Below are 12930 nucleotides of genomic sequence, written 5' to 3'. Positions count from 1 at the left end.
CGGTGCTCATCTTGCTTTACTGGCCGAGGGAGCCGACGTTTGTCCGCAGACAGTTTTTCTGGGTCATGTGGCCAGCAGGACTAAGCCGCTTCTGGCGAAACCACAGCAGCGCACGGAAACACCGCTTACCTTCCCACCGGAGCAGTACCTATTTATCTACTTGCACTGGCGTGCTTTCAAACTGCTAGGTTGGCAGGAGCTGGGACCGAGCAATGGGAGCTCATCGGCAAGCCCTAAGCTCAGTGGTTTAGACCACAGCGCCACCCGCGTCCCTCCAACAAATATACAAGGGGTTAAAGACATCTCGGCCCCTAGAGTTGGCACATCTGCCTCCAACTGTGGAGGTAGAGCATAGCCATCAGGACTAGTAGCCATTGATAGCTTTCTCCATGAATCTGTACTAACCTCTTTTAAAGCTATCTGTGTTAGTGGCCATCACTGCCTCCTGCAGTTCCATAGTTTAACTATGTGCTGTGTTAAGAAGAACTTTCTTTGATCTGGGCATGTGTTTTTATGCTCCTGGTTTTGCCTTCATGCCCCACTCATAAGCTTCTAAGTGGGGAAGGGTTTGCTGGAAATGCAATGCAGGGTCAAGATGCAGCCATGATGCTTCTTACATTTCCATATTTCCTACGCACTGTTTTGGGGATTGAGCACACACCCCTTTAGGAAAGCTCCCCTGCGTTCATCTTTTTCAGCGGTTCTCAACCTGTGGGTACCCAGATGTTGTTGGACTACAACTCCCATCATCCCTGAGCTCTGACCTTGCTAGCTAGGCCATGGACATGCTATGTGATCTGATGGTGAATTTGGGGTGACCCAATGCAAAAATCCTTAGGATCCATGTGCTTTTACCTCCCGCTCCTCCCAGGCAGCTTCCTTTATCTCTAAAGTCCCTTATCTCCCTCCTGACCACTTGCCGATCAGCTGCTCAGCGGCTTTGTTTCAACACCCCCTTCCCTCTTACAGATAGGTAGCCGTGTTGGTCTGCCATAGTCAAAACAAAAAAAATTCCTTCCAGTAGCACCTTAAAGACCAACTAAGTTAGTTCTTGGTATGAGCTTTCGTGTGCATGCACACTTCTTCAGATACACGAAAGCTCATACCAAGAACTAACTTAGTTGGTCTTTAAGGTGCTACTGGAAGGAATTTTTTTTGTTTCCCTTCCCTCTTGTTTGCCTTAGTGACTTTTCCTTAGCTGGAGCAGTTTTTTGCTCCTCTTTTTCTTCTAATTTATCTCCTCGTTGCTTTTCTTGGTATTCCTGTCTCCTCTCCTTGCAAGTTTGCTGTCTTTACCTCCCCCCTCCCAGGCAGCTTCCTTTATCTCTAGAGTCCCTTATCTCCCTCCTGATCGCTTGCCGATCAGCTGCTCAGCGTTTCAACACCTCCTTCCCTCTTTCTAAAAAAAAAGCACGATCTGCTTTTTGCCCCTGGGCAATTCAGCTCCAGGGCCCACGCATTCGCTCCATAAGATGCACAGACATTTCCCCTTACTTTTTAGGAGGAAAAAAGTGTGTCTTATGGAGCGAAAAATACGCTATTTGTTTGCAAATGGCTATTAATCCACGTCTGGAGAGGCCACAAACTGCCTAGCAATGTTAAGAAGAAAGAACAAGGTGTATGTGAGTGAGAATTCTTGGCAAGGTCTGGTCAATAAAAGATGATTGAAAACCTGGCTTTGTAAACGCCCAGCAAACTTGCCCAGGCAATGACCAAGCAGAATTTGACTGGCAACTCCTCTGTGTCATCAACTCGTTCTTTGGCAACAGTATCTATTGTTGCGCCTGAATGCAAAAGCACACACCACCAAAACAACTCCTTGGTCCAAGTTTAGAAGAAGAAGGAAATGATTTCAGATTAGCATTTCAGTCAAGCTTGGAAGAATCCCTGCCCAACTGGAACAATGAATCTCACCAGTCTTTCAAAGAGAAGCTGAGCTCATTGGTCCTTGTTCAACATCTTCATAAATGACTTGGATGAAGGAACTGACGGCTTGCTCATCAAATCTGTAGGTGACAACAAACCGGGGAGGGGCAACTAAAACCTCAAAAGATAGAATCAAGATTCCAGATGACCTTAACAGACTGGACAGCTGGACCAGAACTAACAGAATGAAATTGGGAGCGGCGCACCTGGCTTGCCAGCAGTACATGTGAAAAGGATCTTGGGGTCTTAGTAGATCACAATCTGAACATGAGTCAACAGTGTGATGCAGCAGCAAAAACAGCTAATGCTATTCTAGGCTGCATCAACAGAACTGTAGAGTCCCAATCAAGGAAGTGATGGTATTCTGCCTCAGTCAGATCCCACTTGGAATACTGTGTCCAGTTCTGGGTGCCACAATTTAAGGAGCAGAGGGGGGCAACCAAGATGATCAAGGGTCTGAAAACCATGCCTTATGAGGAAAAGAGAAGACTGAGAGGAGATACGAGAGCCATCTTCAAATATCTCAAGGGTTGTCCAATGGAAGATGGAGTGAGCTTGTTTTCTGCTGCTCCAGAGAGGACAAACCAAACCAATGGATTCGAATTACAAGAAAGCAGATTCTGAGAAAGAAGAAGCTAATTTCAGACAGTTTGACAGTGGAACAGACTCCCATGGAAGGTGGTTCTTCAATGGAGGCATTTAAACAGAGGTTGGATGGCCATCTGTCAGGAATTATTTAATTGCAATTCCTGCACTGCAGGGGGTTGGACTAGATGACCTGGGGGGGTCCCTTCCCATTCTACAATTCTATTATTCTGTGCCACAGTGGCAGTGTATGTGTGTGTGTCTGTGTGTGTGATCTGCAGCCACCTGCCAAGAGCACCAGCGTGAGAGCTTTCATCCCACTTTTTATTCACCTCCTGAAACCCCTTCCCCAACTTAATGATTGCCTGAGGAAGTGATAAAGGGGCATTTCTGCTCAGTCGTTGTCCCACCCCCCACATCCCCTGCCTTGCACACCTGAAACTTGTATCGGCCAAAGCAGCATTCAGTTTTCTTTTCCTACCCATCTCTTTGCACACCCATACAACGCTGCCAGCTGCATTCATAGCACACACCAACTTTAATTCATTTTCAAATTTGTTTCCAATCTAACAAATCCGGGGGGCCTCTATTCAATCAGCAACCCACTTCTCACATTAGCAAACGGCTCTCAAGGATGACATTCCCCAGATGTTTCCACTCAAGGCTTTCTCTCCCAGTGCCAGCCGTGTCGATACGGAGCAAAATACGGGGTTCTGCAGAAAGCTGCGTCGGCCATTCATAAATTTGTCCCCTTTTGCTGATTGCCAGGCAGGGGATTAAACCTGGGCTCTGTTGAATGTGCCTTGAATGAGAGTGTTTTCAGATTTGGAAAGACCGCTCTCACCTTTTCTTAATATGCCATTGAAATGCACAAAGAGTCCTTTCTGCTGTTTTATCTGGAGAAGAATGACTTCTGGCACCCATCCAGGCTAAACAGCTGGAACAAGCCAGGGCAGAATCTTGGAAAGACATCTTTGGAAAGCGAGGCTGGAGGAAATTAGCAACACAGCTCTCAAACAGACAGGGCGAGAATCCAGATTTCGGGGACGGGGTGCCCACACTCACTTCTCCCCCATCCTGGGAGATATGCCCTAGTTGTTAGCACAGAACAGCTGAAGGAAGCGCTTTTAAAGAGGCCCTCTCCTTGGCACACACTAAAATGCACTGCTTGGCATTGCTGGGGATGTTGGGTTGACTGTATGGATGCAAGAAACCACAGAGCCTAGGGCTTGCCGATCAGAAGGTCGGCGGTTCAAATCCCCGTGACGGGGTGAGCTCCCGTTGCTCGGTCCCTGCTCCTGACAACCTAGCAGTTCGAAAGCAGGCCAGTGCAAGTAGATAAATAGGCATCGCTCCAGCGGGAAGGTAAATGGTGTTTCCGTACGCTGCTCTGCTTCGCCAGAAGCAGCTTAGTCATGCTGGCCACATGACCCGGAAGCTGTACGCCGGCTCCCTCAGCCAATAAAGCGAGATGAATGCCGCAACCCCAGAGACTGGATCTAATGGTCAGGGGTCCCTTTACCTTTACCTCTACTTTAACAGCACCTGCTATAGTGCTTCACAGCTGTAAAACTAGGTCATGTTGTTTGCTCTGGCCTTTAAAGAAATACACATCTTCAAATTTAAAGAGACCATTCAGCCCAGGACCTCCAGACACACTGCCCAGGGAGGTCACTTTGGTGCGGCTAATGCACCAGAGGCACACTCCGTTGTGTCTCGAGACAGATGGATGCCAACAAGAAGTTACGTCAATTGCGTTGTCCTTATGTTATTCTCGGTCATTTCAATGCAAAAGAAACACTTTGCAAGGCAGGGCAATGCGATGCCGTCAGCCACCTATCTTGAAAGCAACTGGTCGTATTTACTGGATTAATTTCTGTTCCGGACACGAGACAAATAAGCAGAAAAGGCGATTTCCACTCCACATTTTGGAGGTCCCAGGTAGCAAGGTGGTTAGATTGGTCTCAATTAGGGCCGGTGCCTTTTCGGTACTGGCCCCGACTTGGTGGAACGCTCTGTCCCAAGAGACCAGGGCCCTGCGGGACTTGACATCTTTCCGCAGGGCTTGCAAGACAGAGCTGTTCCACCTGGCCTTTGGTTTGGACTCAGTCTGACCCTTATGTTTCCCTCCCCTTATGGTCTTGATCTATCAGCTACTTTTAAAATGAGGCTGCATTTTAAATTGCATTTTAACCTGTATTTTAATTTCCCCCCTTTCCCCCCTTTTCCCATATTATGTTTTTACTGTGATTTTATTGGTGTTAGCCGCCCTGAGCCTGGCAGGGTATAAATAAAATTTATTATTATTATTATTATTATTATTATTATTATTATTACTTGGTCTGTTTTCATTCGCCAACATCCCCTACTCACGAGAAAGCACCCACTCTGCATTTCTTCATAAGATCAAGGAGGAGAACCAAGCTCTTTAGGCTTGCCTTTGCCTACCTGAATGTCCCCCAGATGTTCTGGACTACAACTCCCATCAGCCCTTGCTAGCACCACTTGCTAGAGGCCATGGAGTGAGGGGAGAAGGCTCTTGTGTTCGAATCCTTCTTGCGGCTTTCCCATTGGGGCATCTGGTTGGCCACTGTGAGAACAGGATGCTGGACCAAACGGGCCACTGGCCTCATCCAGCAGGTTCTACTTATGTCTTTATGTTCCTTGATAGCCTTATCCTTCATGAATTTCCCTCATCCTCTTTTAAAGCCATCTAGGTTGATGACCATGCCTGTCTCCTGTGGGAGGGAGTTCCGCAAGTTAACTAACTGCTGTGTGAAGCTGTACTTTCTTGTTATCTTCCCCGACGTTCAGCTTTATGGGATGTCTGTGTGAGCTCTAGTGTTATGTGAGATGCAATGAAATTCAGGCCAAGAAGCAGAACATTCCCAATTTGCAGCAGGTGGAATTGGGTGATACCCATACAAGGTGTGTGAGGTTTGGGAAGACGGGTCTACATTCTTGGCCCAACCCTGACGTTATTTGCATACGAATGACCCAGACGCCTGCAAGCAGCAAAGTCATGGAAGGGTATCCAGAAAGCTCTTCCTCTCATCCCACCCAGATCTTGAATTGGGCAGATATCCAACATTCCTCTGTGCACAGGGATATTTATGGATGTGTGTGTGTGCAAATTTCAGTAAAGCAATTTCATGTCCTGTGAAAATCCACAGCTTTGGAATTCTTTTTTGTTCATTTTTCAAATTACAGTTTTACAATCACATATTCAACATGCAACATAAACACAAGATTCCAAAAAAATCTCCTGGAGTTCCCTCCACCCCCTTCGTGGGTCCTCTTGTTAGCTATTTCCTCCTGCATCTTTTATAATAATCCAAATCTTTTAAATCTCCACTGTATCCAAAATTCATCCGTTAAACTACATTGGCTCCCAGTACGTTTCCGAGCACAATTCAACGTGTTGGTGCTGACCTTGAAAGCCCTAAATGGCCTCGGTCCAGTATACCTGAAGGAGCATCTCCACCCCCATCGTTCAGCCCGGAAGTCCAGCGCCAAGGGCCTTCTGGCGGTTCCCTCGCTGCGAGAAGTTACAGGGAACCAGGCAGAAGGCCTTATTGGTGGTGGCACCCGCCCTGTGGAACTCCCTCCCACCAGACGTCAAAGAGAAAAACAACTACCACTTTTAGAAGACATCTAAAACAGGCAGCTCTGTTTAGGGAAGCTTTTAATGTTTGATGCATTACTGTATTTTAATATTTTGTTGGAAGCTGCCCAGAGTGGCTGGGGAATAAATAATAAATTATTACTATTATTATTATTATCGCCACCAACTGGCACCAATCAGGATGCTTTGCATAGGATAGCACAAACAGCCAACAACAAAATCCCACCAAAGTCTTGCACTTTCAGGGGGAAACCCTGTAGCTTAACAAGCGAGCAAACCCCTTTCAACACAGTAGGGTGTACTTCTGAGGAGAGATGCAGAAGGTTCCAGAAGATAGCAAGTGACAAAAGTCCCTTCAGTGACAATGTGGACTTGTTTCCCCTGTGTAGAATTACAGTGTTAAAGCCGCCCAGATTTCAACAGGAGATTTAACCCTGTGCATAACTCTCTAGTGAAACAAATAGGGGCTAATAAGAACTTGCCTTTAGTCCTTGGTGAATCTGTAGATTTTTGTTCCTCCGAGTTTCTCATTTGTCCTATCAGTCCTCCACATTTCCACACCAGTTTGCATTTTTTAAAACAACAACAACAACCAACAACTCATCATGGAAATTCTCCAGCATTTTGCTGTGAATTTATCCTAACATTCACATTTCTGTACGTAACATGCACATTTCTGCAAAGCACTTCCCCCTAATAAGATGCATTTTCGCTATCTTATTTTCACGATTATATGAATTTCTATGCATTCTTTACCCTGTTACATGCATTTTTGTACACCTTCCTTCGCTGGAGAACAGCACTGCAAAATCTGGAGAAACACGAATGTCAAAGCACGGCGTGTTTTGGCTCGCGTAGTGTGAATTAAGTAGGCTTTCCTTTGAAAGCATGCTGAAACAATATTCTACCCCCCGTCCCCAATTCCTACTTCTAAAATGCGGCAATTTGCTTTGCTGGGAGTGAGTCGAGAAAGAAACCACCCAACCCTGAGCTCTGCTGAAGGCGATAGTAGCACCACTTACCTGATCTGAGCTTGTGGGCACATGCTTGGCCACTGCAGCGATAAAACACTATGAACAGCAAAACTTTGTCCAGCGGCCTCGTCTGTCCCAGAGGCCAAGGGCTCGATCCTCTCTCCAACTGGGTCTTTTTCAATAATAAAACACCATCCAAGCTGCAGGCAGACCAGGCTGTCCCTGCAAGAATCGCCAAGCGGCTGCAGTTCCCGTGTCAGCAAGAAGAGCGGAAAAAAGACCCCCAAACTCTGAGCAGAGAGTTGGGGAAAAGTTGTGAGGAAGGAGGAGGAGGGGCTGCCATGGGGCTTATTCTTTGATTCCTGGCTGTCAGGCAGACTTTTTTTTTTTTTGCAGTGGTCCCATTTCTCCTTGTGATGCTTGCAATAAGGAATGTGAGAGGGAGGCAAGCCCCCCCCCTATATACCTCATGGGCAAAATACATCCATAACAGTCTGCGTTGTGGAATTCCTCAGCAAGAACAGCCCCCCGAACGGAGCAGCCATCAAACACCTGAGAGACAGGGAAAGAGGGAGGGAGGGAGGGTGAATCACGGCGCTGGAAGGGAACGCCAGAGCTCATCTAGTCCAACCCCTTGCAATGCAGCTACAGAATCCCCGACAGAAGGCTGTCCAACCTTTGCTTAAAAACATCCTATGAAGGAGCGTCCGCCACGTTCCAAGGGAGCCTGTTCCATTGCCGAACGGCTCCTGCTGTCAGAAAATTATCCCTGATGTTTAGTCAGAATCTCCTTTCTTGGAACTTGAATCCATTGGTTCGGGCCTTAATAACAACAACAACAATTTTGAATTCTGGTGCTGGAGGAGACTCTTGAGAGTCCCATGGACTGCAAGAAGATCAAACCTCTCCATTCTGAAGGAAATCAGCCCTGACTGCTCACTGGAAGGACAGATCCTGAAGCTGAGGCTCCAAGACTTTGGCCACCTCATGAGAAGAGAAGACTCCCTGGAAAAGACCCTGATGTTGGGAAAGATGGAGGGCACAAGGAGAAGGGGACGATGGAGGAGGAGATGGTTGGACAGTGGTCTTGAAGCTACCAGCATGAGTTTGACCAAACTGCGGGAAGCAGTGGAAGACAGGAGGGCCTGGCGTGCTCTGGTCCAGGGGGTCACAAAGAGGCGGACACGACTAAACAACAACAACACAATGATGGGGTTGACTGTGTACCACAGTAACGTGGGGAATTTTCAAATGCTCCCTCCTTTTCTTTCCTAAGCCTCCCTGCAAGCAGAAAGTGAGCCCATCAGGGAGAGAGATTTTAGTCTAAACCTCTTCCTTGAAACGTTATATTTCTACTTGAGAAGATCTTTCAAAATTATAGGCTTTTTAAAATGTTACATACTCCCTACTCTCATTCCAAATTCCTTCACGCCCGGCTATTTTGTTGCATGTTTGAATCCAGCCCTTCTGGCAAACAAGACTCCCTTTCTCTGAAACCTCAAGTTTGTTAAGATGGAGAGTTGTTTGCTCTTGGCGGCAATTTCCCACCAGCGCCTTTGTTTTCTGGCCCATCTCCTGCCTGTCCCCCCCCCCCGTCCCCCGACTTCCCTTGATTGCTTTCGAACATGGCTGATTGCTCGAACGCTTGAAAAATGCTTCCCTTGGAATGGGACCAAGAAATGTTCCAGCAGCCCCGTTTATCTCCGCATCTCAGCACTCTCCATTTCGCTTTGACAAGCCCCTTTGACAACTTTAAACCTCAGCTTTTCTTCTCCCTGGTGCAAGAGGGAGGAGAACTGGCAGGCAGCCAAAGTGGTTTCTTATTTTTCTTTTTTAGAAAAGTCGTGAGTGCATGCATTTCGTAAAAAAAGTTCCTGCTCCTTTAGGAATCCAGAGCCTGAGCTGTGCTCGAACCAAGCGAGCTGCGATTCTTGCATTGCAATTCCTGCATTGCAGAGGGTTGGACTAGATGACTCAAGGTCCCTCCCAACCTTGCAGGTCTACAACTTCCAGGGGAAGTGATGGTACCGCTCTATTCCACCTCAGTCAGACCACACCTGGAGTTCAGTTCTGGGTACCACAATCTAAGAAGGATATTGACAAGCTGAAACATGGAAGGATCTGTCCTTCCATTGAGCACACAGTGTTGATTTCCTTCAGAATGGATGAGAACACTGTCCAACCATCTTGTCCTCTGTCGTCCCCTTCTCCTTGTGCCCTCCATCTTTCCCAACATCTGGGTCTTTTCCAGGGACTCTTCTCTTCTCATGAAGTGGCCAAAGTATTGGAGCCTCAGCTTCAGGATCTGTCCTTCCACTGAGCACTCAGGGCTGATTTCCTTCAGAATGGAGAGGTTTGATCTTCTTGCAGTCCATGGGACTCTCAAGAGTCTCCTCCAGCACCAGAATTCAAAAGCATCCATTCTTCGGCGATCAGCCTTCTTTGTGGTCCAGCTCTCACTTCCATACATCACTGCTGGGAAAAACCATAGCTTTAACTATACGGACCTTTGTCGGCAAGATGATATCTCTGCTGTTTAAGATGCAGTCTAGGTTTGTCACTGCATTTCTCCATCACTGTAAAGGTAAAGGGACCCCTGACCATTAGGTCCAGTCGTCGCCCAGTCTGGGGTTGTGACGCTCATCTAGTTTACTGGCCAAGGGAGCCGGCGTACAGATTCCAGGTCATGTGGCCAGCATGACTAAGCTGCTTCTGGCGAAACCAGAGCAGCACACGGAAACGCTGTTTAGCTTCCTGCCAGAGCGGTACCTATTTATCTACTTGCACTTTGACGTGCTTTCGAACTGCTAGGTGGGCAGGAGCTGGGACTGAGCAACAGGAGCTCACTCCGTCACGGAGATTCGAACTGCTGACCTTCTGATCAGCAAGTCCTAGGCTTTGTGATTTAACCCACAGCGCCACCCGCGTCCCTATCTCCATCACTGTAGGAGCTCTTATATTCTTATGCTGCGGTAGAAAACTTTCTAGAAACTGGAGGGCAGATTTCAGCACGGCACAACTCCAAACACAGATCTCCCACGAGTAACATGGCATGCACATCTGGCTTCCAGCTGGCCAGGCTGCTGGCATTTCCACCTGGCGTCTTTGCAGGGGGTAAAATGTGTTTCCACCCATCCCTTCTGCAAAAGACACTGTGCTCCAGCGGCCACTATATCCCAGGTGCTGGGAGGCAAAAGGCAGGGGAGAATGTTTGCTGTGCACACCCTTGATGAAGTCAACGGGAGAAGGGCAAACTGCCCATGTCCCTGTCCCCATGTTGGGATGGGTTTTATTTTCAGTTCAGATTTCCCACCCCTTGCTTCTATTTGCTGAGCCCTGCTGGATCTCTCTTAAAAAAATTTTTTTTTATTAAGCAATTTCAGCATAACAAATTATCAAATCGTATAATCACATACATTATTTCCCCCTTTTTCCCTATGCCCCCTTCCATCTCTCCCTCCCCCCTCCCACCAGGGACTTCCATCAGCTGATTTCTCAGCACATATTATTCTCTGCATGTTATAAAGTTATACGTATACCTTACCTTATCTATCTATCATCTATCTATATCTATCTATCTATCTATCTATCTATCTATCTATCTATCTATCTATCATCTATCTATCTATCTATCTATCTATCATCTATCTATCTATCTATCTATCTATCATCTATCATCTATATCTATCTATCATCTATCTATCTATCTATCTATCTATCTATCTATCTATCTATCTATATCTATCTATCATCTATCTATCTATCTATCATCTATCTATCTATCATCTATCATCTATCTATCTATCTATCACCTATCTATCTATCATCTATCTATCATCTATCGTGTTACCAATAAATTTGTGTATGTTTATTCGAAACCTGCCAAGGAGTCCAGTTCATTTTGTTGTCTTTTTAGATAATTTGTAAAAACCTCCCATTCTTCCTTAAAGTCACAGTTGTCCTTGTCCCGCAGTTGATATGTCAATTTAGCCAACTCTGCATAGCTCATCAATTTTCTTTGCCGCTGTTCATTCGTTGGGATTTCCTCCTTCTTCCATCCTTGTGCTATCAAGACTCTTGCCGCTGTTGGTTGCGCTTGGGGGGGGACGGACTCTGGGGGAATATGTGGAACCGGCAAGATGATCAGCGAAGATTAGAGACCAACACAACGAAAAATCCCTTGAGGACTGGAGACCTTTTATTGAGTATTTAAAGAACCACTATAGCGAGATGAAAACGTGAGCAGGACTTGAAACATGAGCAACAGCGTTATTAATCAAGATAATAATAAAAAAAAAATTAATTATATCCTGCCTTCCCCAGCTGAAGCCCGGCTCAGACAGGCCAACAACAATAAAAGCAATAGGTTAAAATGGATGTATTGAATAGTCTGTGTGAAATATGCAACATTCAAGGGTAAATATGGAAACCATGGAAGGGGAGGACGGGAAGATGGTGGGTAAAGTAATTTACAGTCTGTATTAAAAATTTGTATTTTTTTTTATTTGTGAAAAATCAATAAATATATTTTTTTTAAAAAAAACCTGGAGAGGTGAAGCCTTAGAGAGCGGTGGGTAGACAACTGACTCTGGCTCTTGACTCCTGTTCCCGCTTTGGCCAGACAAAATGCCCCCGGTGGGAAGCAGGACCCGAGTTCAAAAGCAGCACATTCCCCCCATTCCCAGCAAGTCATCTTCAGATGCATCCTGCCTCCGACTGAGAAGGCAGAACATAGCGATCATAGCCAGCTGCCGCTGACAGCTTTGTCCTCCCATGAATTTGGGCATCTGGGCTCTGGGACTGTCCTCTTTGCAACCCCTGCACTTGAGTCGCTCTTTAGCAGGAGCCAGTGTGGTGTAGTGGTCAAGAGCGGTGGACTCATAATCTGGTGAACCGGGTTCGCTTCCCCGCTCCTCCACATGCAGCTGCTGGGTGACCTTGGGCCAGTCACACTTCTCTGAAGTCTCTCAGCCCCACTCACCTCACAGAGTGTTTGTTGTGGGGGAGGAAGGGAAAGGAGAGTGTTAGCCGCTTTGAGACTCCTTCAGGTAGTGATAAAGCGGGATATCAAATCCAAACTCTTCTTCTTTAGTGCTAAGCAATGGTTAACTTTAATAGCAATGACACCTAAAATCACCACGTGCAATAAAACCACCCCAAAGCATCTATCCCAGCAAGGAGAAAGGAGAGCATCAAAACAATTATCCAAAGTGGGTTTTTGTGTGTGTGTGTCTGTTGACTAGGGCCTCTTGGAGAAAGATTGTCAAGGCACACGCTACAGGATTCCAGAGCCAACAACTGATGGAAGAAGGCAAGATATCCAGAGGAAATGGCTTCAGATGGTGGGGGAAACACAGCACGGCAGATTCGAGAGCAGATGAGCAGCAGCGTTCACCACCTGTGGCAGAGAAGAGATGAAATGGGCACGTTACAAACACTCTGGGAAACCTAGGGCAAAAGGGACAGACCGCCATCTTGTTAACAAGGTGTGAAGAAGCACTTTCTCAAGGCAGGTGAACAAAAGGGCTGATTCATTCACTGCATGGTTAAACTGCGGAACTCCCTGCCACCAGAGGCAGTGATGGCCGACAACTTGAATGGCTTTAAAAAAGGACTGGACATGTTTGTGCAGGAAGAGAGGGCTATATCTATGGCTACCAACCGTGATGGCTATGTTTCGCCTCTGCAGCTTGAGGCAGTAACACTTCTGAATACCAACTGCAGGAAGCTACAGGAGGGATGCGGGTGGCACTGTGGGTTAAATCACAGAGCCTCGGACTTGCCAATCAGAAGGTCGGCGGTTCGAATCCCCGTGACGGG

At 46.7% G+C, this 12930-nt stretch overlaps 2 protein-coding genes across 2 annotated transcripts in view; both read right to left on the bottom strand.

The window, feature by feature from the left end:
* LOC309379803 (uncharacterized protein) overlaps positions 1-7222 on the bottom strand; it is a 206376-nt gene extending 199154 nt beyond the window's left edge. Inside the window, exon 1 of the mRNA XM_081929256.1 lies at positions 7159-7222. The gene's annotated coding sequence lies outside the window, so the exon portion shown is untranslated. The remainder of the gene's footprint in view (positions 1-7158) is intronic.
* A 4017-nt stretch (positions 7223-11239) lies between these two features.
* The window catches only part of LOC309378695 (uncharacterized protein), a 30885-nt gene continuing 29194 nt past the window's right edge, over positions 11240-12930 (bottom strand). The window contains exon 10 of the mRNA XM_081927269.1: positions 11240-12508. Coding sequence (XP_081783395.1) covers positions 12446-12508 — 63 coding nt within the window. The 3' untranslated portion in view covers positions 11240-12445. The remainder of the gene's footprint in view (positions 12509-12930) is intronic.

Source organism: Podarcis melisellensis (genome assembly GCF_964234715.1).
Source record: "Podarcis melisellensis genome assembly, chromosome: 10".
In the NCBI taxonomy this organism is placed as follows: domain Eukaryota; kingdom Metazoa; phylum Chordata; class Lepidosauria; order Squamata; family Lacertidae; genus Podarcis; species Podarcis melisellensis.
This window is presented reverse-complemented; position numbering and strand designations above follow the sequence as displayed.